The sequence below is a fragment of the Micropterus salmoides genome, unplaced genomic scaffold (genome assembly GCF_014851395.1).
Source record: "Micropterus salmoides isolate LMB-PRFRI ecotype aquatic unplaced genomic scaffold, ASM1485139v1 Ms_hic_scaffold_19, whole genome shotgun sequence".
Taxonomy (NCBI): Eukaryota; Metazoa; Chordata; class Actinopteri; order Centrarchiformes; family Centrarchidae; genus Micropterus; species Micropterus salmoides.
This window is the reverse complement of record NW_024041039.1, coordinates 25,889,829-25,917,709: the sequence shown is the minus strand read 5'-3', so window position 1 is coordinate 25,917,709 and position 27,881 is coordinate 25,889,829. Positions and strand designations below refer to the sequence as shown.

The window sequence follows — 27,881 nt, the reverse complement described above, 5'->3', positions numbered from 1 at the left end:
TTTTTTTTGGTTTTTTGCTCAAAATAAATTTAAGATGATATTTTTTGTGAGCTGAAATCAGCCACAGCTCTTCATCATCTTTCTCTTGTAACAATGAGTTCTCCTCTTGAAACCTGTCGAGCCGTAGCCATCACTCTGAGGCACCTTGAGAACACGCGACTGTCAATTTCTTAATTTGCTCTTATTTAAACCCTGAACTTATTAACACTCATTCGGGACGACTGTGTTGTTGCTCTGCGTCACCGAGCAGAGAAACCAACCAGACAATGGGTGTGATTGAGAGGCAAAATAGATGACATTATTGAATTTTAATCACATCTTTTTCACGCCAACGTCGAACATGGCAATTACCTGGCTACAAGACACATGCATGTGTGAGTGTGTATAGGAAGGGGTTGGAGCGCAAGGCAGACGACTGGCTCATCAGGTTCTCACAGCGGCTGAAAGAAGGTCATAAGTGGCTATCAGCGCACCCAACCCTGTCTGGATGGATCCCTCCTGTCACAGCGTGGCGAGCTCCTTCCATATGGAGAGGGGCCTAATTATCCACCACCAATGGCTGAATCAACATTTGATTATAACCTCCCTAAGTCTGCTCTGAAAGGCTCTATTCAAAGACCACTTTTATGTCTTTTCTCACATAATCAAGAATGGCTGTTATTTGCTAATGATAAGTTTAATTTCTTTTTTTAACGCAGCCCTTGACATGCTGTGCAGCAGGATGTCTGACATAGTATACGCTGGTTTATGCCCTTGACTTCGACGACTTGTAAGGTTTTTAAACCAAATTGTAGTTATCATTTTAAGATACACAGTAATTTCTTCTTTAAAGCTGTCTAGTCAGTACATTTCAGATAGCAGTTGAATGAACTGTGATGATCACAACAGTTGTTGTTTGGAGCGGTGTTGTATGTTTAAGTCAAATTGCAAATGAGACTCCACAATCTGAATATTGTACTTTTATAAATATTTGTTTTTCCCTTTTGCTAGAAGGATGAAATAAAACCCACAAATCCTTTGTTTTGATTGATTCCTTTGTGTTCAGCACATCTGTACGTGACGCTGTGACTGAAACCTGCATATTTCAGCAGCATAAAGACAATAAAAAGGTTTCTGTCAAAAAGCTCTCTACCTGTCAAGCCTCTGGAACGCCTCTGGAATGCCTCTCTTAAAAGCTGTTGACAAAAAAAAACAACCTTGTATTCTTTTTTTATTCTTTCTGTTTCATAGCCAGCGGAACTTGGCAGAAATCACTGAGTTGATCCACACAGCGTTCCTGGTTCATCGTGGGATCGTCAATCTGAAGGAGTGGACAGTTTCAGACGGCCCGCTGAAGGACATGCAGTTTGGGAATAAGATGGCTGTCCTGAGCGGCGACTTCCTGTTAGCGAATGCTTGTACCGGACTTGCCCAACTAAATAACACCAAGGTACCCTGTCTGTCAGTAACAAACTGTAGCTATGTGAAATATCTGACCTGACATCAGTGATATTAATGAGAAACACCGCTGTCTTAATAATATGAGCTCCCAGCGGTCCTTACAGCTCCACGTATCAGCGTCGGTCTTCATTCCTACATCTTTTCTCTCTCTACCACATCCAAACTCAACATCTCACGCTTGCAGTAAGTATATATAAATTGCAGAGTTCCCACTGATCATGGAGTCCTATTCATCCAACAACAATATGTAGTAATCTGCAATATCCTCATGTTTTTATTTAGTCGGAATCACTGGTGCTGACTGTGCACCAATGTGATGTTTTTAGACTGCACTTGAGAGAGATCCCTTTTCATTCAGTGTATCCCAGTGATTACCAACTTGGGGGTCAGTGGCCCCAAAGGGGATGATCAACAAGATTAGCCTGGTTCAAGAGCTCTGTATTGCCACTCACATATCAGATGGGTTCAGTAACTCAAATAGGTCTGGTGTTGCCACACTTGGCGCTTGTTTCTCCCGGCTAGAAAAAAAAATTGACCAATGGAATTATCAACAAGCATGGATGAGATCGCCTATTAATGGCTGTTTCGCCAGTTAGGGAAACAACTGACAAATCAGAGTTCAATAGGACGACATTTTCCTTCATAGCTAGCAACAGACAGATGTGGATAAGATTGACACAGGTTTTTGTAATACAACCTACAGAAACAATAACTCCTAAATCTACATATTTCTTTAAACAATGTGAACAACTTTAAAGATACCCTGTGGTGTTTTTGACCACTAGTAGCCCTATGGAGCATTGCTTTTACATGTGGGTGCCAGGTTTGGTTGCATTGTGCACACACGTGGGCCCCCTGATACACACCTGCCGAATTCATGTTATTTCGCCGATCGACAGTTGGTGGTGGTTATTCTTGTGAAAAACTGGTGAGTTTTACCTCTTTAGGTCTCTACAAACCATCAACATCAGTCTTGGGTTAAGCTGTCTGCAACCTGTGTTTAGGGGTCTCAACTCGTGTAGATGTCGCTTGGCTAGTTGACAAGTCAGAAAGTGTGGGTACCAGTGGCGTAGGTGGGACTATGAGGTCCTTGCTTTGGGTGTTTTGGTACCTGGAATGTTTTAAGGTGGCCCTCCTTTGTTTTTCTGTTCAGTCATGGTGAATATCATACCAGGACCCAGATACACACAATTTCTTAAATTTGATTGCCTTCGGGCTGATATGTATGGTCGCAAATGTGGTCACGAGACACCATAGACATGTACACCATGGGAATCCTTCTTATTGAGTTTTCAATTTTGGACGGGTGTGTGGTGGTGGTCTTGTAAGTGCACCACAGATCATATCTGCTACGTAGCCTGGTAACCCCTCGCTGACAGATGCTGTCACCACGCTGCTCTGTCAGAATGCGGTTGCCTGAGTGGATCAAAATAACAGTCCCCCGCCCCCCCATCAGCTGGACCAGCCCTTATCGCCTTCCCTGCCGCTTCTTATTCAGCACACACAGTCTGGGTCTCTGTTCTGTGCAACCAAGAGACGCCCTTCCAAGATATGATGTAAGTGGTGTCCATGGTGCTTTGTGTATTGGAAACATTGCAGAGGTTATAAGGACCCAACATTTTCTTAATAAATTAAAGATAAGTCGTAAGGTGTGGCATTTCCTTTACAGTGCCAATTAGGATTTGTCACTACAACAGGACTATGAGAGATAATTGTCACTCTGTGGCTAAGCTACAAATTACAGTAATGGAACTGAAACTGTTGTTTCCCTGGAAGATGAAAAATACACTTGAGAATGAAAGATCTACAGATGACTTGACCTAATGATAAGTTAAGTTTAATTGTGCAATCATGCCAAACAAGTTGGTATCGGTTGAGTTTTGCAGCATCTGTTCTTTGTAGTGTGGCTCAGTGTCACGGTGACAACTATGCCATTCAAACTCTGATGGCACAGAATTACCACACAGCAGTGCTTGAAACTGTTAATAAATCTGCAATGCTGTTTATAGGGAGTGTGAATGTAATCTGAAGCAGCCACAGGAAACGTCCCCAAAGTGGTTAAGGGTACTAACGAGACAGACATCTGATAGCCAGCAGTTACTCATGTTTGAAAAGGTTAGCAAAACAAAATGGACTGAGGGTAAACCACAGTATGCACTGGTGCTCATATTCAGCTGTGTTTTTGTGAAGCTGTTCTTCACTGGTTTATGGACAGGAGAGAAATTAGAATTGGATCACTGCAAACTCAAGTAGCAGGAATGGGATTTGTTTTAACAAAAGTTTTTAAACAGGTAGGATGATGGGTTACCCAAATCCTGTTCACTTCTTTCTTTCCTGTGGATGAAAGAAAACAATATGTAGAGGTGATTTCATATCAAGAAATTAAATTAAAATCTTGGAAATTAGGACCTTTTTAAAAAGTAGTTCTCATATTTGGCAAACTGTGCCTAAAATACTGTCGTGAGCAACTTTTAAGCCAACATGAATAAGAAGTCCCAGTGTTAAGGTCAGTTCAAACCAAAGATTCAAGATGAGACACTGCACCGGTGTAATCTCGCCCATCTCAGCTCAACGCAAGCTGACTGGTAACTTGCCTGCGATTCAGCTTGTCTAGTCACCAGTGGCTGGTTTTAGAACACACGGCATGTCACCTGTTTCAACAACCAAGCGCTAATGGCACCTATCGCATCAATGGGATAAATACCTAAGGAAAGAAGTTAGAGTGATCTCCATTACTGGTGCATTCAGTTAAAGTGAAGCATTGGAGAGATGTACACTGTGGCCCCATCCACACTACTGCGTTTGCACCTCCCGTCCAGACTAATGGCTATAACGGAGAAGTTTGAAAACGCTGCAGACCCCGTTTTTCGTTTAGAAAATCCGGCGAGCGTTTTAGTGCGTACGGGCAAAAACGGAGGACTTAAGAAACGATGACGCAGACGCTCACGTTTGGCTCTCTGATTGGGTCTCGTAAGCCATGCAAAGTAGAAACATAATGCTACTGACAGAGTTTTTGACAGGGTTTTTTTCTTAAAATATTTTGTACTGTGCAAATCACACTTATAGCCTACACTTGCACTGTGTATGTCGCCGTATTTACTTTATGACAAATCCCAGGCTGTTTTCTGCTGCCACAGCCGCTTTTAACTTTCGTTTTACATTCAGTAACAGTCCCAGCTCGTTGGTCCATGCAAAATAAAATCTGGTGTGGTTCTTTGTCTGCTTTACTCTATTCTTTCGCCAAACTACAGAATAGACCATCTGCTTTATGTTTACACCGCCACGGTATGCCCAGTGTACATGAACGGCCACTAGATGTGCGTTTTTTAAACAAAGTGTGGATGGGGCCTGTAACTAGGATGGAAATTAAGACTTCACTCTGATTAGAGCTATGTAGTTGTGAGATAGCATTTAGCATTGCACTTCCATTACGTTAGCGGACTCGCAAGAGACAGATTTTAAAAAATTTGTCAAAACCGAAACAGTTCAAATACTATTTAAAAACTTCTTGCAGAGCCACAAAGACCATTATACGACTGTTTTCACAGGCTGACTAGTACTCTTCATGATGAGTAAGCTGAACTTCATGTGATGGTGGAGTGGCCTTTTTAAAACAACCAGGTTTAGCTCCTTAGGATGAAAAAAACATAAATATATTGCTGCAGTTTTCAACACAGAACGACCCTTAGGAAAATGCGATAAAGGCTGTAAATCATTTCCTTTTCACTCATTAAAATCTGTTCATTGTCTGATGTTTATAACTCAAAATGTGTTAAACTGAGTGCTGAACAGTGGATTGTCTCCCCTGTCTTTTCTTGCAGCTCGTGTGTGGTCATTGTACCACATCTTTTTAATACACGGGGTGACAGATGAGCAGTTCTTGCAGCTTTCGAAGTTTTTCTCATAAACCAGACTTTTTTTTTTCTTTTAAGGCAGTGAGAGTGATGGATATTGTGTGCCGTGGCCTTGAGAGGAAACCTATGCCACTACTTGTATAAACTGTAAAGTAATCTCACCGTGGAGCTCCGGTTTCTCCCCCCTCACAGACCTGTCGGCAAAACACGATCTGGCTGGATTTGGGAATGGAGTAAGGGGGGGACAGGGGGAGAGCTTATCTGATACTTTCCAAAAAAAGACCCCCACTGGCCCCCACTTCCCAAGGCAGGCAGAGACACCACATCTGGTAATACTGTAGGCACATTGTCCTTCCAGGTCTGTGGGCGAAGCTCGGGTTTCCTCAATATTTTCCCCCGGTGGATTCAGTTACCCAAAGGGCACTGCGAGGCTGACGGAACAGCCAGCGTCACCAGACTTATTTGATGAACCAAGGGTGTCTGGGATGAGCTGAAGGAGCTCTAAATGTAACCTCATTCATCTGAACTGTACAGGCGTGGCCTCAACTCCTCTGTCCTCAGTGTTCTTTGGCTGTGAATGAAGGACAGAGAGTTTAGAGAGAAGTTTAGATTTACTCATTTATTAAATCCAGATTTAAAATAATCATTTGAAAAGATGCAGCCTCTGCTCTGGTAGTTTCTAAAGGGGTTGTGTTTCTGTAAGCTAAACTGTAGTCATGCATGCCCCCTGTAAGAGGAAATGGGCAACTGCAGTCTTAAACTGCCCAAGCTTGACAAGACACTGTGTGCGGTGTAGTTGTTGCCCATTTAAAAATGTTGTTTTCATTTTCCCAAAAGCAGCATATTTTTTCCTTGTATATTTATATACTTTTAATTCTGTGCCACTTCTGCAGAAAACCACCAAAGGATAGATACTGTAAGTATCAACAGATTTATGATGCAAATCTGCAGTGCTCAAAGGCACAAGGTGAAATAAATCTTCAAATAATTTGTGGAGAAAAAGGAGAGCATTGAGGACCCCGAAGTCAGATCATCACTCCAAAACCTTGTTAACCCCTCTGCTGTCTGGGCACAGTCTTATTTCGTCTCACCATCTGCCTTTAGCTCCATTTCAGCCCCTCAGACTGGACAGACACCTGATCTGTCTCTATCGACTGGACTTCTCTATAAATACAAAGTTTAATGAATGAAGGCAAGCCTGGGTCTGCTTAGTGAAATCAACAGAGGCCCCCCTATGGCCCGATAATGAGCAGCTGAGTTTGCAGCAGTTCACCTGGTTTCCAACCCTCATCTCATCTCTGATTTATTCACCAAACCAGCTGTTCAGATGGGAGCGCTGTTAGCTCGTGCTTCAATCAAGGGAAATTGTGGTTTTTAATTACAAATGTCACGGATGAACTAAGCGTGTCAGTTCTGATCGACCTCATTTACATCTACATTTTAGGAGTTTCATCGATGCTGTTAGTCAGAGTGATTTACAGGTGCTGGTCATATAATTAAAATATCATCAAAAAGTTGATTTATTTCAGTAATTCCATTCAAAAAGTGAAACTTGGATATTATATTCATTCATTACACACAGACGTGATGATTAAAACTGACAACTAATGAAAATCCCAAATTCAGTATCTCCGAAAATTAGAATATTATTTACTAAAAAAAGGATTTTTAGAAACGTTGGCCAACTGAAAAGTATGAACATGAAAAGTATGAGCATGTACAGCACTCAATACTTAGTTGGGGCTCCTGCCTGAATTACTGCAGCAATGCAGCGTGGCATGGAGTCGATCAGTCTGTGGCACTGCTCAGGTGTTATGAGAGCCCAGGTTGCTCTGATAGTGGCCTTCAGCTCTTCTGCATTGTTGGGTCTGGCGTATCGCATCTTCCTCTTCACAATACCCCATAGATTTTCTATAGGGTTAAGGTCAGGCGAGTTTGCTGGCCAATTAAGAACAGGGATACCATGGTCCTTAAACCAGGTACTGGTAGCTTTGGCACTGTGTGCAGGTGCCAAGTCCTGTTGGAAAATGAAATCTGCATCTCCATAAAGTTGGTCAGCAGCAGGAAGCATGAAGTGCTCTAAAACTTCCTGGTAGACAGCTGCGTTGACCTTGGACCTCAGAAAACACAGTGGACCAACACCAGCAGATGACATGGCACCCTAAACCATCACTGACTGTGGAAACTTTACACTGGACTTCAAGCAACGTGGATTCTGTGCCTCTCCTCTCTTCCTCCAGACTCTGGGACCTTGATTTCCAAAGGAAATGCAAAATTTACTTTCATCAGAGAACATAACTTTGGACCACTCAGCAGCAGTCCAGTCCTTTTTGTCTTTAGCCCAAGCGAGACGCTTCTGACGCTGTGTCTTGTTCAAGAGTGGCTTGACACAAGGAATGCGACAGCTGAAACCCATGTCTTGCATACGTCTGTGCGTGGTGGTTCTTGAAGCACTGACTCCAGCTGCAGTCCACTCTTTGTGAATCTCCCCCACATTTTTGAATGGGTTTTGTTTCACAATCCTCTCCAGGGTGCGGTTATCTGTATTGCTTGTACACTTTTCTACCACATCTTTTCCTTCCCTTCGCCTCTCTATTAATGTGCTTGGACACAGAGCTCTGTGAACAGCCAGCCTCTTTAGCAATGACCTTTTGTGTCTTGCCCTCCTTGTGCAAGGTGTCAATGGTCGTCTTTTGGACAGCTGTCAAGTCAGCAGTCTTCCCCATGATTGTGTAGCCTACAGAACTAGACTGAGAGACCATTTAAAGGCCTTTGCAGGTGTTTTGAGTTAATTAGCTGATTAGAGTGTGGCACCAGGTATCTTCAGTATTGAACCTTTTTACAATATTCTAATTTTCTGAGATACTGATTTTGGGGTTTTCATTAGTTGTCAGTTCTAATCATCAAAATGAAAGGAATGGGAAAAAAAAAAAGGAATGAACACTTGAAATATATCAGTCTGTGTGGAATGAATGTATACATTATACAAGTTTCACTTTTTGAATGGAATTACAGAAATAAATCAACTTTTTGATGATATTCTAATTATATGACCAGCACCTGTATAATGAGGGAGTAGGTTATCGGTTCAGTGCCCGAGTCCAAGGACACTTCAACAGGACTCGCGGCTGTTGATGGACATGTTGACTGTTGTGCAGATCAAACCCATTATTTAGCTTTGTCTTTTCTCAGTTCAGCAGATAACAGGGGATGATGTGTAAATGTGAAAATAATGCTAAAAGACTGAAATTGACTGAAAACAAATGTATCTTTTTTTTCTTCTGTTTGACAGGTTGTTGAACTGATCTCAAGTGCCATCGGTGATTTAGTTCAAGGAATATACTGTGAGAATTCCAACAATACTGAGGTAAAGCATCTGTTGTCCTATGGCAGAATACATCTTTCACAACAAAATAATAAGATACATTCAAACCATAGAAAGAGGTGTAAATGAAAGAAAGGTCTTCTGTTATCCAATATATTTGCTATTGTTCATAAATTTCCTGAAAATACCAAAACCAACAGTAAGTGATCCTACTAGCAGGTATTGTGTCGGTCTCCAAAGCCTGATATATCTTCTTCCTCTGTGCCACAGAGCTCCATTGTTGTCCAAAAGCTATTAAAAAACACATCAGTGAGCCACACTGTTGCACTGGGTGACATGTTCCTATGTTTATTTTGAGTCAGTCACATATATACCATCCTGCGGCTGGAAAACACTCACAGAGCACCAAATGTGGATTAATCCGACGCTGTAAATACTCCCCAGTAAATGCAGTATTTACTTATGTTTGCGTAACATTTTTTTAGAAACCACAGTTTCACTCTCGTTTTGGAATGAGCTTTATCCAAAATTTTAGGAAACTTTCTATTATTATTCATATCACTGTTTGATGTACAATGTGACACAAAAATTTCCCCTCTGGGATCAATAAAGTATTTCTGATTTTGATTGAATTGCAATCTGGTACCTGGCCGCCCTCACACCATGCACACATTTATTGGCTGGGGGCTACACACACACTGCCGAAAGGTTGACAACCAGAAATGTTTTTGTTTTTGTTTTTTCAGGAAAATCCTACTCATTCTGCCTTTAAGGCGTTACTAGCTGAGTATTTAATAAGAGATTTCAAACTGACCACAGTGTCTTTGAGTACCAGTGAGCAAATGTTTCCCTTATTTTACAGTGCATTTAGGTTCTGCAGTATTTAACAGCTAGTTCATTTTCCAACGGAAGAGTTCAGAGTAATGTCACTGTGTACCTGAGGCAATTTTCAGTTTTGGCATCTGTCTGTTTATTCTAGAAAATGCTTGAGGATTAATTGACCACTTACACTGAAGTTTTGTCTCTATTTTCCAAATCAAAGTCCTAAAAAACCTACATCTGTACAGAGATGGTCTATTTAACTATGTAGTACATATGGTTGTTATAATGTTTTATGTTGGATTTATTTGTGGACATATTCAAATTGTTTGCAGAGCTACAAGAGTGTTTTTCCTGTTCTGGTGCTGTGTCCCTCTCCCAGCTTCCCTCTTTTCCAAATAACTGAAGAACTTGTGGGAAATACTGTGTTAAATTGCTCTTACTCTCTGGTGCACAACCGGTTGCATACTGAAATATAAAATCACAGAGCAAGGAGGGGTTGTTTTGACTGTGGAGTTCTGAGGTGCTCTGTGGGAACTTTGAAGTTGTACAGTAGAAGCAGTGAGAGCTCAGGCCCGTGGTGTCTCTGCCTCTGTTTGCTCTGCAGGAGAATGGTCTGACCGATGGCGTCGACGTGGCGACGTGGGAGGAGCAGACGTTCCTGTCCCACGGGGCACTGCTGGCCAAGAGCTGTCAAGCTGCGATGAAGCTTGCCAAACACGACAAGGAGTCTCAAAGATTGGCCTACAAGTACGGCAAGCACCTATCACTGGGCCATAAGGTAAATCTAATCTGAGTGTCCAACTCGCCACACGGCAAACAACACAGATGTTAAATCAACAAAGGATAAATCAATAGAGTTCATCTGCCACACCAGTGGGCTACTTTTGTGATTCTTACTGAATGATAGGAAAATACTTTTAGACTAGCCTGGTTGAGAAAGTTTCCCAGAGATACTAAGAGAGAGTCTATATCCTTGAAACATCAAATACTTCCATTAATGGTGCAATGTGTAAAATATTTTTGTTTAAAACATCCAAAAAAATTAACTAACCTTATCAACAGAATGTGAAGAAGTAACAGCTGATGTTATTTGAAAGACGTCTATGTATCTACTGAAGTTAGCATGTTAACCAGATGGCCCCAGCCACCTACCTACCACGAGAGGCGATCACAGAGCATAGTTATAGTATAGTTTAATAGTAGTTTCAGCTGGGAGATATGTGCGAGATGGAGTTTGCTATGTAACACAAGATCTCTAGTATACAATACTATAATATACAAACAAAATAAACAAAATGTCAAAAAAGGAATATTCTTAGAGCTACAACGGTAAACTTACACCTACATATTCAGTTGCCTTGTTAACTCATCGTAAAACACACTTTAAACTCCACAGAAACTAAATAAAACTCACCAAAAGCGTCTTGGTTATTCTCACCGTCTCTGATTTGATCAAAAAAAATTTTAATTCCTAACATTAGATCTGATAATATTCTGGCTCAACACACTGTCGCTGCCTCTCTGATACCCAACCTAACTCTCGCTCTCTCCCGCTTTACACTTCTCCTGTCCACCAAAACCCGCCATATCTTCATCGTCCCCAGAGTCAGAGTTGTGTTCAGCCTGTCATCGAACTGGACTCCGTCGGCTTTGTAGGTTGTGTTCAGTCCCGGTCCCGCCATGATCACTGGCCTGCTGAGCCCTCTTCCATTGCCTGCTCATGCCTGCTTCTCCGGCTCTGGGTCTGGTGCCCATTTTGGACTCAGTCAGCTAATAGGACTGATAAGTTAGCTGCATGGCTAACTTAGCTAACAAGCTAATGGTAGTTAGCAGTAAGTTATGACCTGATATGGGATATGTTGCCCCCCATGTTGGGAGGTTTCACTAAACACTTTTAGGGCAGATTAAATGTTGAAGATACACTATAAACAAACTTGAAGAAACTTGCTATCCTAGCAACATTAAGGCTACAAACGACCCATAATGCACCACTCACATAAGAGCCAGTGTTACACTGTTACTGTCTCCATTTAAAAAGAAAATCTGCTGAATGTATAAGTGTCCTTAAATATAAAACAACCCCTACTTTTTCAAACCTAATTTCCAGGACAAATATTTTTTCTTATATTTGGGCCAATACAGTGCTTAAGGTTTTCAGGGGCTTTCACTGTACAGAAAGTTTGTCCCTCCTGACTACCTTACTCTTTCTTTTCCAACTGTGATCAAGTTCAAATAAAGTAAAGGAATAAGTCTGCTTCAAACAGGCAGCTGATTGGCTGCTTGTCCCACTTATCTGCAGGAAGCAGCAGTATCTGTCTCAGTGGATAATTGTAGTGTAATAATATTATTATAGTATGTCTTCCGATCAAACAAAAGGGGACAGAGGAGTATATTTGCACTAAAACAATGCAGATGAAATATGTTGAGACAAACATAAAAATTTGGAATTAGGTGGAAGGTTGATTTGCGGCAAGCTAAAATGTAATTTTTATGTAACGTGAATGCAGCAGATAATGCAGATGCTCAAACATTTTATTAAGTTTCATAGGCGTTCACATTCATAATGTTTCCACTCACAGCACTGTGTTGGTACGTTCTCTCCTGCTGTGACTCCCTGTAGCTGCCTGTCTGCAGGCCTCAGTTGCTACGGGGAGTCTCAGCATGGGGGGAAACAAAAATGAGCACTGTGAAGGAGAACTACCCTCATCAGGCTAGCTGTGTCTCTCACCAGATTGTCCGTCATGCTGCTCATTAACAGGGTCACACAGAGTGTAGGTAGGCAGAATGCACGCTCACCTGTCTACATTTTCACCCCTGGGTTGGTTTAATTGGTGCCTGGAAGTTAGAAAGTGCAGTCTCTGCCTGATTGACACCTGATTTGATTTGATTTGATGCCTGATGTGCTCTTACTTCTGTAGCTGAACTCTGACCTGCAGCCGTTTGTGAAGAGCAGCGTGGGAGAGCCGGTGTCGTTCAGTTTGAGCGCTGCCCCGGTGGTTTTCCACCGTCAGATCGTTGGCCAGGAGAGATGGCATCAGCAGCTGCAGCAGGTACAAATGGTCTTTGACACCACTGCAGCAGTTTTATTTTTCTAGTCTTTCTGTCACTGATAGTTCTGGCCATGTTACATGCATAAAATGATCCGGAGCCTTAGCTGAACTTTCATAGGTAAAGTATAATGACATATGTCAGTCTGTCCAGCACTGAAATATCCGAACAGGGGTGGCGATGGCGCAGTGGATAAGACTATACCTTTGGTGTGAGACACCTGGGTTCAAACCCCCACTGAGACCCATCCACCATTGTGTCCCTGAGCAAGACACTTAACCCCTCGTTGCTCCAGAGGTGTGCGACCTCTGACATGTATTGCAATTGTAAGTCGCTTTGGATAAAAGCGTCCGCTAAATGAATAAATGTAAATGTATTAAATGGATTGTCGAGGAAATTTTACTGACATTCAAACTACTTTGGTGATACTTTTGTTTGTGACCAAATACCTGCAGAACTAATAATATTCACATCAGCCTCAGTTGCATTTTGTGTTTAGTGCTAATTAGCAAATGTTAGCATGTTAACATGCTAAACTAAGTCGGTTAACATTAATTCCTGCTAAACATAATTATGTTAGCATTGCCAGTGTGAGCATGTTGCCATGCTAGCTTTAGCATTTAACTCAAAGCACTGCTATGCCTACGTACAGTGGCTAACATGGTTTAAAAATATCTTGGCTCACTACTTTACTTGGGAATGGCTGACATTTTTTAGCAATAACCTGTGAAAAGATTAAATGAGTATGCCACCCCCAAGAGTTTACTCAATGCAAGCAACCTGGATTTTCAAGACATTTTGGCCTTGAACATGTTGAAAATCAGCCCCTAGGCCCTAGAAGGTGTGTAGGAAATGAATGGTAGACCTTGAAAAGCACCTGATTTATTTATTTATTTGATCTGAATTGCACATCTCACTTCATTTATTAAAAAGACTTCATCTTGAGGAAAATCCTTTATTGGGTTTTGGTGACAGATTTAAAATAGTTCTTTACAAGTTTAGAAGTAAGAAATACAGTTAAAGTTGGTTTACCCCATAAATGTGCTAATTTTAAAATCATACATTTCATCAAATTGTACCTTTTTTAAAAGTCAATAAAAAGTTGTTGATCATAATGTTAAGGCAACCTTGGAAACCTGGGTAATTTAGCTGAAAATAACTATTTCTGTCTTTTCTGCAAGGTAAAAATACTGAGAAACCAACTAGATTACTCCCAGGTAAGCCCACTGCTTTATGTATTCCTTGACACTGAATCTGCCTCTTTAGTAAACTACGAAGACTTAAGTTTATTTTTCATTGTTTTATCTTATTGTTTTCACCTGTTTACATGTTGGCGCGGCATCTCACTGAGCCATCAAAGAGGAACAGGACATCTTTTCACTGTAACCTATATCAAAGTTGAGAAATGAGCTTTCCAAAGTCAATGTGTGAGGGAACAGGGGGGCCGATAAGGGTGCAAGAAGAGACTGAAGCTACAGAGGAGGGGTCTGATGGTGTTGGGGGGGGGGGGGGGGGTTATCTGGTCCCGTCTGAAACCAGAGTAGGAAGGATTAGTTACCAAGGCCTATTTGTGGAGGAGACACTGAGGCTCTGAGACAGTGGCATTCTGAGAGAATCTCCTTCAGCAGACCTGTCGAGAAGGGGACATGGGGAGAAGTTTGAAGGGAAGGCGAGATGAGGGGACACGAGGAGGAAAGCTGAGAACAGGACAGAGAGAGGGATGAAATTTTGGGGAGGAAAAAGAAATACCTTGGGCACACAAGCGTAAAACTTTGTTTGATTCTGCACAGAGATGGGAAATCATAACAGGAACTTTGTGTACATTTCTGGCATCTACAAATTGTCTACATGATTTAGCATGTGCTTTCAAACCATTAAATCTGATAAATAACCATAAATGTTTACTGAAACTCCAACCTTATACTGTTTTGCATTCAGTCAATTAGAAAAAACATCCCCGAAGAGACACTTTTTATAAAATTTGCCAGCTGTAAAATTGATCATTATGGGAGAAGGAGATATTGGGTCGAAGTGTATATTATTTGGAGACATTAAATATTTTTGCACTAATAACATAAGACAGTCGGATTGACATGAAAGAAGTGTGAAAGATACACTTACCTGAAGTCAGCCATTTCAGCAGCGTTAACCCATTCACAGAGACATAATGGCCAATCACAGCAAATATAGATTAAATTTCAGTAAATATGTTTGAAATTTTATATATAAATACATATATAGAATATTGATAGCTAAAATTATGCAATAGATTACTTAATTATAAAAACTGTACTACTAAATATAGTCTTATACTACTGTAGGACAGTGCGCCTACACACCGCTGCACATGCCACCTACCTATAGCCATCTAACTAGTTAGGCTGGCTTGTTAGCTTGGTTTAGTCCACAGTATCATAGTAATGAGCCAGTGTTAACAGCAGCAGCTAGCTGGTTAATTCAACGTTACCTCTGTAATGTTGTGGCTCTAAAAGATGCTCATCAGCTCTGACATAACTCTGTGAAAAGACAAAAAAAAGTCTTTCTCTTTGGTTCCCCTAGCCAACACACGCTAGCTAAATAGCAGGCAGTTGTTAAGCCTGCTTGGGAGACTAGAGGCATGTGATTGGCTGAAAGGTGGATGGGTAGTGATTGTCATGAAAGTGACTTTATGAAAAAGTGTCATTAGGGAAATGCCATTGTGGAACAACAAATTACTTTTAAATTTTTTTGGTATGAACATTTCATAATAATGAACTGTTTCACAATTTCTTTGTTTGTTTATATAATTCACTGTCATTTATTTATGTATATGATTATTTGTTTGATCTTGTTTGATTGATTGATTTAATATTGAACTCTTTGGGGCTACATAAGTATTGACCCTAATGTCAGCGGGACTAATGGTGGCACAACATCTTTAATGGACCTATCTTTTTCTTTTCTTTATTTTTTTTTACACATTAGCTTTTACTTTTACATTTGAAATTCATCTCAAGTGTAAGAAAGATCAAATTTTGATCTTGGTCATATTTATTGAGAAATCTCACAGCTAGAATTGTTCTGATGTGCTACACCTGAATATTGATGAGGTATCAGGTAGAAGTGCATGTGGATGGTCAAACTTATGAGGTTACCTAACATGCAAACAGAGAATGGGGGATATTAAGAGGTGAGGGGAACATTAAGTTAGTGCAGAGAAAAACAATGTTAAGATGGTGTGAAATTAATGAATCCCTTCTAAATTAAATGAGCAGCCAGGGTGATGCCAAGGTCAATATTTGCAGTTTTTTTTTAAAAGAAGGAAGGCCTATGGGGATTTCCACCTCCAGAATTCATGAGGTAAAACGCCCTCGGCAAAAAGATGTCCCAACATACCAGGAGTAAGGCACAAGGAGACGCCCAAATTCACTGTCAGTATACTTAAGCTGTTGGTTGGGGCTGATTTGACTTGATGTTTTCCACTTTCTCATGTATGAAATGTATAGTGTGTGTGTGTGTGTGAGAGAGAGAGAGAGAGAGAGAGAGAGAAAGTCCCAGGCCTTGTATACACAGAGACGCAGGCTTTCTTTAAATTGTGTCTTATTGAGGTAAAATTTTCTTTTAAGCAAATATAATCACAAAACTCATATTTGAATTCAAATAATTCACATATTTAAGCAGTCACATCGAAACATGAAGGACAGACATTATAAATAGGCAACAGAAAGTGCACTGACATCGTTGGGTGAGCAAGAAATTTTAATTTCTTTGGTTTGCATTTTGTTCAATTTATCACCTGGATTGTAGTGAAAACTGGCTGTGCACCAGTTCTGTGATCTGGTGCCATAATTAGTTGACTGAAAAGACAGGAGAGCTGTGAGATGCCTGGGTACAACCTACAGGAAAATAAAATTCAGTGCATTTCCCTTCTCTGCGTCAAAAAAGGCCTGCCAATATTTTAAATATAACTCAGAATGATGGGTCTGAAATCTTTCCCAATGTAGTTAAATATGGTAAGCTGCCTCAAGTGGTACTAGGGGCAGCATGCAAGTACATGATTGTGTTATACAATGGGTTTCACTGTCATTAAAATAAGTGCTGTGCTTCTGTACAGTCTAGTTTTTACCCTTACTTTAAGAGTACGCTAACTTTCCGTGTCAAGTTTGTTGTGTTGACGGCTGGATAGTAAGAGGATTGACACAAACGTGACAAACTAACATGTGTTTTCATCCCTTGACAGCTTTTGGCAGCAGTTAAGTCGGAGAATGGCGTCAGCTCAGCGGTGGACTTATGCTGTTACCATGGCAACAAGGCTCTGGAGGCCATTCAGGCTTTCCCCTCCTCCGAGGCTCGATCCGCCTTGGAGAACATCGCCTCCACCATCACCGAATTTTGACCTGAACTCACACACACACACTCCTTCTTCTAAATGCCTGGAGTATCTTTGTCAACAAGGACAAGAACCACTGAACAGCTGACACTAGGTGCTACTAGTCTGGAGGAACTGTTCTGCTCTGTTGTGGATGTCAGTGCTTCAGAATTGCAAAGGCTATATCCATAAATGGTCATCATTGAAAAAGGAATAAAAACACATTACTTCAGCATCATGTCATGTGTTGTGTTGGCCCTAATACATACCCTTCCAGTCCTGTGTGGAGAAAATATCACGCCATGCTGCATTTTAAAACCTGGCAGTTTATTGTTACCTTGCTTATCAGCTAAGGCACATACCAGGCAGAACGGAATTTAAGATGTTTTGAGGAATTGCTATTGTCATCTGGAAAATGTGCCATGAACAGAAAATGATGCACCAAGCAGCACTTATTCTAACAAAATTAAAAAAATTTAAAAATTGGTTCACCCTGCTCGTTACTGCCGATGATGCTGAAATCATAGCTGCTGGATGTAGTGGGTGTTTGCCAAATTGAAGAGCAACTCCAAACCAGTTGTTAAAATGTCTCAAAGTCATGTTCTAGCAGGTATGTGCCGCTGCTGATAAGCACAGCTGCAAAAAATATGCTTTTTTTATGGTGTTTGGCGAGATATCCTCTCCACAGAGGGGGGGAATGGCAAGAATCAGGAGTAATGTCATCTATGTTGCCTTATTATGTCTGTCCCCATGCCTGTGCATGTGATCCAAGTCAACCCTGGGGTGGGGAAAGGTCACACAGCCTCTCCCCTTGGCCCAGCCAGCGAGCGCATTGAAGCTCAGCCAAGCAGTAATTATTAATGAAGAGACCTGAGCAAATGGACAGGAAATGCAGAGGTATTGATTGGGCCGGCTGCCCTGCTCCAAGCTGTACAGGCTGGCGCCAGCCTGGTGGCCTGTGGTTTCCCAGGCTGCTGTCTGCAGAGGGGGGGACAGCCAAGGTGTGAAACCAGGCCACTGCTGGCAGCTGTCTGTCACATCCAGGCCACACCTGAAGGACAGAGCACAGGAGACAGGACGAGGGTACACAGTCAACATAGAAGATTCTGTGTAATCTGACAGAACAGCAGCACACATTGGTATCACATGACAACATGTCTTTGAGACTTCGAAATTTGCATGAAGAAGGAGTCCTCTGCTCGAACTGCCCATCTGCAAGTAATGGTTAAATATATGAATTACAAAAAGAGAGATGCCTGAAGAAGAGTTTCATTTTAGGGTGCTGTCACCTACTTTAAATGACAGGAAACCCACGCTGAACATAACCTAAATGGTAAAACACAACCACTTCATGTTGCCAGCAATGTGCGTCCGTCTGTTGGACCACCACTTTGGTCCAGACTGAAATATTTCATTCACTGATCCCAGAGGATGCATCCTACTGACTTTGGTGACCCCCGCACTACCATGAGGTTGACATTTGTGGTTTTGAGTAAAATGTCTCAACAGCTGTCAGATGGATTGCCATGAAATTAAGTACCGACATTCATGTCCCACTCAGGACAAATCATATTAACAACCGCGATGCCCTAACTTTTCATCTAGCGCCATCATTCGGTCAAATGTTTTCATTTGTCCAACACAACCCAACTTTGTAGTTTAAGTTGCATTTAAGTTTCACCACTTAAAGCCTTCTTGTCTGTAAAACAATGATTCATAGATTGAAAAATGTTAGCTTATTAGGTTAAGAAAAGCATTCAAATATTACCCGCTGCTATTCACTGGGACTATTGCTGTTGTTTACAGTCAGTGATAATTATCTGATCAGATACCTCAATTAGTACCATCATACCATGTGAGGCAGAGCAGTAGTGGTGGAGAAAGTACGATGAGGGCGAAAAGTGGATGAGGAAGAAACAGAAGGGTGAATGAGGGGGAGGGGAGAATATAAAAGAAGAAGGTGGGGCTGAAGTGCAAGAGATGGCAATGTGGAGTGAAGTATTTCGAAAACAAGCTCCTGTCTGTTGCTCGGTTGTATGTCCACTTCCTCTACAGTTTTGGTTTCCGCTGTTTAGGCTTCCTGGGTACAGTGAGGTACGGCATGTGCCAGGGAAAGCCTCAGGCTCTTCATGAAATATTTATCCTTGCCGTGAGGAGACATGAGGAAAGTTACATGGAAAGTTAAAAGGACCAAACAAGGAAGGAGGCTGGGGCACTGCCAGAATGACAAATATAGTTACTGAACAGAACTTTTTCAGAAGATGAGGTCTGGCCTAAGCAATGAAGCTCTTGCATAGACACTCCCAGTAGAAATCACCTGGGCACTGCAGAACAGGATTTGATGGGATGAGTTTTTTTGTTTTCGTCTTCAAAAGGAAAACAGAGTTCGTCCAGCTAAATGTTTAATGTAGAACAGAAATTGTAGCCTTTTTTCTTCCCTGACAACATTGTTACTGCCAGCATTAATCTTTTTGATATCTCCTGCGTAGTCCAAATGAAGAGCAGAACGAATGTGGAGAGAAATTTGTCAGCTTTATGTCCTGCACAGCAGAAACCTGACTCCTGTGTTTGCTTCCAGTTTGAGAGACTTGGGTATCATGAAAGCAAGAGTTGGCAAGACTATAAGTTTACATGCAAAACATGAAGTGGGTAACAGCGGCCTTAGTGTGCCCGGCCCAGACGATGAGTGGTGTAATTACAGCAGGGTCCAGTGGAGAGAGTCGGTCAGCACAGATTCCATTACACACTCGCACATGCTGCAGATACACCCACACTTCCAAACACCTCTGTTGGTCCCGGGGACAGAGCGACTGTCAGCTTGTGAGTTTAACAGAAACGATAGTGTTCTTGGAACTTGGGAATGTTTTATATAACTTTTTTTTAACTTTTTTGTTGCCAAGTTGTAAACTTCACACTGGAATGATTATTAGAAAAACCCTTCATTAATCACACTTATAAACACGTGCATACATTTATTAACAGAAAGTGTGAAACTTTAATGGATTGCCAACATTTAGAACTGCCATAATTACGAAACAGAGGATAATGCCTGTCAAAGGGATTTTTAACATCTTGCCCACTTGTTCTTAAGGACTTCTGATTTATTAATCATTAATAAAGCCTTTAGTTACTACTTATTAACATTTTCCTTTTCTGTTTTTGTGGTTTTTATAAGTGCAATAGGACAATGCATACAGACAAAACTACAAAACAGTAAGGCATACACGGAGGGTATGATGTTTTTCATTTGGTTTTGGTATTCAGTATGGGGTTTTAGTTTTTCCCTTTTTTTAGAGGGAGTATTGTATGTGTCATGTATTCATTTATGTTCATATAAGTGGAGGAATGTGTGTGTATGTGCAAGGGAGAGGAATTTCTAAAGTGCTTATTACAAAGTAGTACAGAATTAAGCATTTTTAAAAATGTTTCAAAAATAATTACATTCCTTTGTAGATTTTAGTTTGTATGTAGCTTTGGTCAATAAGGAGCCTCCATCAGGTCCATAGTTGATGACATGGCTATGTTTTTTGTATGTTTTAAAGTCAGTTCACCCTGCTCATTACTCCACTTTTGCAGCTGCATGTCGTGGGTGTATCTTTGCTAATAAGAACAGCAGAAAAAAATGAAATATATATATTAAAAATGTAGTTTGGCACGCTGTTCTCCCTAACAGCAGGAGAAATGGCATGAATCAGGAATATATGTTGCCAAGAAACGCCACGATTTAATATGCTGCGTTTAAATAAAAGCGCAACCATGTTCCTAAAATGGTCATGTCTGATAGTCTTTCCATTGCTAAGTTAGTACATGGACAGTTTGTGCATGACTGTGATTTTCTGTCAAGTGTTTAAATCGTGTGATGGACTGATGCCTTGGCCATCAGTGTTGCCCTGCCTCCCTTCCTAGTGCATGCTGGGATAGATTCCCCGCAGCCCTCCGTGACCCCATTAGGACTAAGCCAGTATGTAAAACGACTGAGTGAATATGAGTGTGGAGTGATATTAGAACTTTCATTTGTCTTCTTCTGAATGGCCTATCAGTAAACACCTGCTAATATCATCATATAGCTGACAGTGATGGATGCAAGTCATTCTCCTGCGATAGGAACAGTATGGCTGATTGGCCTCCTCGACACAGACGAGCATATTGGCCAAAAATGACACTTTAACGAGCTCTTCCCGGTGTTAAGTGCCGCACACCGGCCCCTCATCACAAGCCGTCGCCTGGCTGACCCTGGGCCGTGCTTCCCCCTGCACAGGGCCTGCTCGCTTCATTGGCTGACAGATCAGACTGGCATAGAGACAGCTCATTAGTCGAATAATGAGAACCACACCAGCCACACGTTGTCTTGTTATATCATTTCTGTATCGACATATTTGTGGCTGGGGACAGAACATTGGGTGCCAGTGTGTGCATGAACTAGTGAATGATTAAGATTATGGCACTGCGAGGTCTTCGGTTCATCTCTCACTGACTGAAATCTCTGTTCATCAGAGGAAACCGGCTGACCAGCTCAAGTAACCAATCTGCTCAATGACTGCTGCCCCTTATAATTCAAAACGGCCCTCTGATTGCAACAATATGGTATAGCTCCATATGATTGCCTTCTCTTATTCATCATTTCACTGAGTTGCTTTCAGCTGACAGCAGCTCCAAGTTCATGTATTTGACAGCAATGCATTTTTTAAGGTTTTGGCTCTACAGTCATATGATGACTGTGATGTGAGGATATTTAAATAAGTAGACATCTTCACTGAGCATCCATGTGCTTTCTTATATTTTTTGTTTTTTTTTCCATTAAAGGAAGGTTTTACACAGCTTTTTGTACAAAGAATAGTAAAGTTATTGCACTCACACAAACCATGTGAAAACCTACAGAATGGAATAATAATTGTCTTTGGTTTAGGATTTTAAAGATCATACCTCAATTAATAAATTATTGCATGGAAGATGACAAGGACAACGGTAAAAATAAGTCCTAAGGTACATTTGGAGGAGACAATCAACGTCAGATGCCGTATGAACAACACAATATAAAATGTTTAATGCAAGAATGTACAATGAGAGAAAACATTCATCATGAAAAAATTATAATTTCTTTTACAAGGGCATTGGGTGGTTTGAGAACTGCTGGTCATTTCTAAGTCATAATCAATAAAAGAAGCTTTCTAATTTGTTTTCCAAGGTTTAGTATGTGTATTTAGGAATCTGTTTAGACTGTCGATATCCTCCTGGTTTATGTACAGCCTGGAAGCTCAAAGTTGACACATTGTACTGCACAGCAGACAGGTATGATCAGAGCTCACTCATGTTGTTGCAGTCTCTTTCCACTCGAGGGCGATGTTGCCTAGATAATGTGGGCTCTGTAGTTCAAGGTGAACAAAGATTTCATCAACATCTCTTACCTGTTTTTTTTTTTGTTTTTTTTAATCAACAAGACAGTATAAAAGTACGGCAGATCTAAATGTATACAAATACATTTATATGTAGAATAACCAAAAAAAAAAAAAAAAAAAATAGTAATAGTAAATATTTTAGTTAAAAAACCTTTTTAACAAAATATTTACTATTACTATTTTTTTTTGTTATTTGAAATACTTTTGTTTTGCACATGTAGTACTACTAATTACTTGAATAACTTCAAAACCTTGTTCCCCTGTTAATGTATGTTGTTCCAGATATCACAACATAAATTATTTCTTACTAAAAATACCTGCACTCAAAACTTGAGCAAATGTTCATAAGAATTATCAGCAAAATTTAATATAAAGAGAAAAGTACCCATTAAAATTGTTATAGCCTATTGTTCTATATTATGGATGTATATTAGATCATTATTACTGATGCATTAACATGCAAAAAAAAAAATGATTGTAGTTGAATTCTAGCTATTTTATATCCTGTTGGGTGGTTTAATATACTGTAAAACAATTGTGAATCATATTTTAGATGCTTGTTGTAGTTTTTTTTTTTTTAAACTTAATCTGCAAAAGTATTACTATAATATTGAAAAACTTAAGTAAGGTACAAATATGCTACCTCAGAATTTTAAATAAGTAGTAGCTACATGATTAAAGTGGTGATACGCAGCTATAAAGTAAAACACATAGGTGAATGGGCCTAGCTGCCAGTCCAGCCTCTCATGTGAGGCTCAATATAACGACAGCAGTAAATACTTGCTGTAATAGTTTTTTTAAAAGGTGGTGCTACTGTTGGATATTATAATTTGAGTTTAAGGACGACGTTGTTTTAGACGGCAGTGTGTCTGTTGTTGCATTTAGGTTTATTTTTTCACCCCTCTCTCCACAGCTGTGCGGAAGTGACACAGCAGGCGCGCGCCCCGTCACGTCACGCGAGAAAGCACAGAAGCCGAGCGAGAGAAAAAAAAATTATCAACAACAAGAAGAACATTTACCAGCATATAAACCACCGTGACAGTCCGCAGACATGTTCAACACGTCGCTAACAGTCCGAAAGCATGGCATGGACTCGTAAAGGTGAGCTCAAACCTCCGATCACGCGCGTTTACCGTTAATTTAACAAGAGTCAGAGCAGGAGAGGGGGGGGGACTCGTCCACGCAAACATTGCCGCGTCATTAAAATTCACAAACAAAAATGTTTTACTAGTGAAGCAACGCCGTGCATTGCTATTCATAATGACGCGTGTCGTTGCTAAAATGACCCGCTCGTGGCGGGGCTTTGTAAAGAGTTACATTCGCACAGCTGGTTCGGCTTGTGTTTTGGTTCAAGGGCGGAAGAATGAGGAAGTAGCTGCTTAATAACTGGCTGGACGAGAGCTAGGAGGTGTACGGTGGCATGCACAGCCTACTTTTGTGTTTGTAACAGAAAATTGAGGTGGCATTGCAACAGATTTTTTATTGTCAGTTTAACTTGCTTGGCATTGGCAGCACGCGGGCTCAAGCTGCATACCAGTTCATGTGTGTGGCTGCAGCTGATCACATGCTGTTTGTCATAACGGTGGCGGACCAGCCACTACATGTTTATATGCTAATTAAAATAAATACTTTCAGGTTTATGCATGTTTTCACACACTATCATTTTGAAAGGAAAGTATTGTGTGTTTTTGTTTATCCAACAAGCATATTTTAATTAAACCATTATTGATCTATTCTAACAATTACAAGTTCACTCTTTCTTTTCTTGATAGAATTTAACCAGGTTCTGGGAACGTGTGTCACCTAGGGCTGCTCTAATGGTTATTTTCATCAACAGTTCATGTACCACCTCTTTAAATCAGTTAATCTACTATTGTTTCAGCTCCATACTGCCATATCATGCATGTTAACTTGTTAATTATGTATATTAGACAGTTTTTCAGTGCCTTCACAAGTTTGATTTATTTGCCTAGGCTATGAATTCCACTGAGCATGGAGAAGTTTCAGATGAAGCGATGCCTGAGAAAGGTAACTTCTGCACCCTGTATCTGTGCACCTGCAACACTTTTAATAAATGTAGCATAGCTATAGTTTCTTCCAATAAGGTATGGCATTTTTGGAGCCTAAAACAATATTTGGCGTCAAGCTTAAACCTAAACACAAATTTATATTCAAAACACCAGATTGTTTAAGGAGGTTTGTTGATTTTCCGATTGATCACAGAATATTTGCGGGTCAATTACATCTTTAAAAGAGCCATGTCAATACTGGGATGGAAAAGAAACATGACATCTGATTACATGAAGTCCTGCTAATTTATGGAAATATTATGCTTTCTATAAAAAATATCACTGTTAGCTTTCTCAATAATAATAAAATTATTATCGTTATTGGCAGAACACAAGCATGTCGAGGACGTTAAGGAGGAGACGGAGGAGTTTGCTATTTGCGAGCCACCTAAAGGACTCGGACGAGGATCTCCTGGTGCCGCTGAGGCTGGTAAACGGTCATCGGCAGAGATGGGCCCTGACACAAACCAGTCCACCAGCAGCAAGAGAGTCAGAGTCTCTGGAGAGGTAGTCTAACCCCAGACCATTTTATCTAACTAAAAACATTGGTATACAACATTGGCACTCAGCACATCCTATTGGTTGACGGTGGGTCTAACAGCATATCTCTGTTTTGAATGTTATTTACTCTATAGATGAGGAGACACTTGATAGATGACAGCAGCAGGTTTGAGCCTCTTTGCCTCACCACAACTGGAGAGAAGAGGGACTGTGTCCAGCAGAAGTCCAGAGTTTCCTACAGGAAGCCTCTATTCAGCATCTCCCATAGGATCTCGGAGAAGAGGACCACACCAAGTCTGGAGCAGCAGGCCAGTCATGGTGACGGGAATGAGGTCAACTACAGCAGCATCCTCTCCTCCAAGTTCCAAAGTTCAGAAGAAAACGGCCCGTTGGAGACCTTTCCCACCACCGACACTTCAGGTCAAGCTTCATCAACAGACTCTAGCCTTTATCCGCTGATTGAGAAAATGTTTCTCATTCTCAACACCCTCAATTCAAGCATGACACAACTGCATAGCAAAGTGGACTTGTTGACCCTTGAGGTCATGCGGATAAAGAAGCAGATCAAACCGGCTGAGATGGTGACCGAGTTCCAGCCTCCTCCTGAATATCTGCTAACAAGTGACGAATTGAATCAGCTGATGGAGCAGACATCCAGCGCTGGGGAGCTTGGGTGTCGGCTGCTGGTGCATCTCTTCCCAGAGCTGTTTAAAGCCAGGGATTGCTCTCATGAATGCATGGCAACCAAGAGAACACTGGAGTCTCTACACCTGCAGCTGATCCGTAACTATGTTGAGGTGTGCTACCCTTCGGTCAAGAACAACAGCGTCTGGCAGGAAGAATGCCTCCTTCAGGTTAATGACTTGTTTAATCGCTTCTGGGCACAGAGGGACATGGAGAGTGCCCGGCTGCTCAGGAAGCAGACAATCACAGGTGCTGGGATAAAGGCTGAGCATCCTCAAACCTATCGTTTCATTAATGAGCAGGGCCAGGAGGAGCATCTCTCACTAGATAACCAGCAGAGCAGCCTGACTGTGTCAGACCTTGCTTTCAATACACAAGCCACAGAGGAGCTGGATGAGTTCTCCTCCCCTGAGGACTTTGTTATTTTTCTTATGCACCGTCTTTTCCCTGAGGTTTTTGAAGAGGGGAAAATGCCAGAAGCCTCCAGCAGTTTCAGTAGTGTGGGGCAGCTAATTCTGGACTCTGACAAGATGGTAATAATAAGGAAGTATATGGAAGCAAATTTTCCTGATGTGCCTGAGGACAGTTGGCTTCAGGTGTGCATTCAACATATGGAGGATGCACTCGAGGGTCCTCACAGTAATGGCAATGGGAGTGAACATGACAATATCAATGATGAGGGCTATGACCTGGCCAGCATTCCTGAAGATGTTTCTATTATCAAGGTTCCAGAGGTGGGTGATTATGAAAGGCCCAGTCGCAAGTCCAAAAAGTCACTACTTACACCTGTGGATTTTGACAATCTGGAGATTCCTCTTCCTGACTTTACTGTTAGCCAAGAGTACCTCTTGTCCAGGGAGCAGCTGAAGAACAACTATGAATGTAGCTTGTCCATTGGGAACTTTGCTTCTCGGCTGCTGGTGCTTATGTTCCCTGAGCTCTTCACCCACGAGAACACACGGAAGCAGTACAACTGCAGTGGTTCCCTTGGTAAGAAACAGCTTGACCCTGTTCGTGTAAATCTGATCCGTCATTATGTGCAGTTAGTCTACCCTCGAGCCAAGAACGACAGAGTGTGGATGTTGGAATTTGTGGGAAAACTTGATGAGAGATGTAGGAGACGCGACACGGAGCAGAGAAGATCCTACCTGCAGCAACGCAAAGTGTACGGTCAGGAGTCAGAGCAGGACTTTATCTGCCAGCTGAACCAGCTCAATCAAGATAGCATGAGGGAGGATCCAGATATTCCCTCTTTGCCCCCCGAGAAAAGTAGCAAAGACTTTTGTAAAATTCCCCTGGACGAACTGACTGTATCCAAACCCGACTTCCCCGTACCTTCTGTCTACCTGCTCTCAGACATTGAGGTACGGGAAATCGTCCAGCAGAGTCTCTCTGTTGGGAACTTTGCTGCCCGCCTGTTGGTGCGCCTCTTCCCTGAGCTCTTCACCCAGGAGAACCTGCGGCTGCAGTATAACCATTCAGGGGCCTGCAACAAGAAGCAGCTTGACCCTGTCCGCCTCAGATTAATTCGTCACTACGTGGAAGCAGTGTATCCCGTGGATAAGATGGAGGAGGTGTGGCACTATGAATGTGTGCCAAGCATCGACGAACGCTGCCGGCGCCCCAATCGCAAGAAGTGTGACATTCTTAAAAAGGCCAAGCGGTCGAGCACTGTGTCGTAGTGACCATACTTTTCAGTTAGGCAACACTTTTTGTTATAAAAATAATTGCACAGAATATAAGCTGAAACCGCATTGTTGAACTTTTACAAACTGTCCTATGTAGGATGAAGCCAAGCTGTTTCTTCAGTACTATTCTTTGTCATATTTTACCTTTCGACTACAGCAGTAGATGTTGTAGTTCATGTAGTCTTTTTCTTGTTAGATAAAGAGTCAAAACTGCTTCTATTTATAAGCCAAAACTGTCATAGCTCACCTAACATACTTTGTTGATAAATGTTGTAGCCTTAAAAACAATAACAATAGCTTATAGCATAGGTCACACATTTGCTCTATGGATAAAAATGAATCACAATGATGTGATATGTTTCCATTGCAGTTACTGATGTAGCATTGTGCCACCACTGTTTTAATAACAATGTGCTTATGTTAAGCCTTCTTATAGAAGTTTATATTATAAAGACAATTTAACATGACAGTGGATCATGATAACACATTTCTAATAAAATCACAATTATAAATATGACATATGATTGGACTGTTTTGCATATCAGCACTAAACAGTTCCTGTTGAGGTATCTAACTTTACTGGATAGTGATGCACTTTACGCCCAAAGGAGTGAGAGGTGGCCCTTTCCTGAATACTTCCAAACAAGTTCTGTACTACACTAAATAAATAATTTGGTTCAACTAGTACTTACCATTATTTGAGAAT

The 27,881-nt window shown here is 41.2% G+C and overlaps 2 protein-coding genes across 3 annotated transcripts in view; both read left to right on the top strand.

Moving 5' to 3' along the window:
* The window catches only part of pdss2 (prenyl (decaprenyl) diphosphate synthase, subunit 2), a 28,477-nt gene extending 11,407 nt beyond the window's left edge, over positions 1–17,070 (top strand). Inside the window, exons 3-8 of the mRNA XM_038728205.1 lie at positions 1,231–1,429; positions 8,587–8,661; positions 10,046–10,219; positions 12,360–12,491; positions 13,671–13,706; positions 16,709–17,070. Of these exons, the coding sequence (XP_038584133.1) occupies positions 1,231–1,429; positions 8,587–8,661; positions 10,046–10,219; positions 12,360–12,491; positions 13,671–13,706; positions 16,709–16,864 (772 nt within the window). The 3' untranslated portion in view covers positions 16,865–17,070. The remainder of the gene's footprint in view (positions 1–1,230; positions 1,430–8,586; positions 8,662–10,045; positions 10,220–12,359; positions 12,492–13,670; positions 13,707–16,708) is intronic.
* A 6,079-nt stretch (positions 17,071–23,149) lies between these two features.
* bend3 (BEN domain containing 3) lies at positions 23,150–27,692 on the top strand. Of its 2 annotated transcripts, XM_038728203.1 has the most exons (4): positions 23,153–23,334; positions 24,207–24,261; positions 24,631–24,809; positions 24,938–27,692. In XM_038728203.1, the coding sequence occupies exons 2-4, from the start codon at positions 24,210–24,212 to the stop codon at positions 27,167–27,169; spliced, it is 2,463 nt and encodes an 820-aa protein (XP_038584131.1). In that variant the 5' UTR covers positions 23,153–23,334; positions 24,207–24,209; the 3' UTR covers positions 27,170–27,692. The 2 variants fall into 2 exon arrangements, with proteins under 2 accessions (XP_038584132.1, XP_038584131.1); XM_038728204.1 differs by lacking the exon at positions 24,207–24,261 and having other exon boundaries at positions 23,150–23,334.
* Positions 27,693–27,881: the final 189 nt, after the last annotated feature.

Coding starts and splice junctions, on each gene's coding strand:
- bend3 (XM_038728203.1), top strand. CDS start 24,210: ATGAATTCCACTGAGCATGGAGAAGTTTCAGATGAAGCGATGCCTGAG. Junction 24,262..24,630: donor TGAAGCGATGCCTGAGAAAG/GTAACTTCTGCA, acceptor CGTTATTGGCAG/AACACAAGCATGTCGAGGAC. Junction 24,810..24,937: donor GAGTCAGAGTCTCTGGAGAG/GTAGTCTAACCC, acceptor TTTACTCTATAG/ATGAGGAGACACTTGATAGA.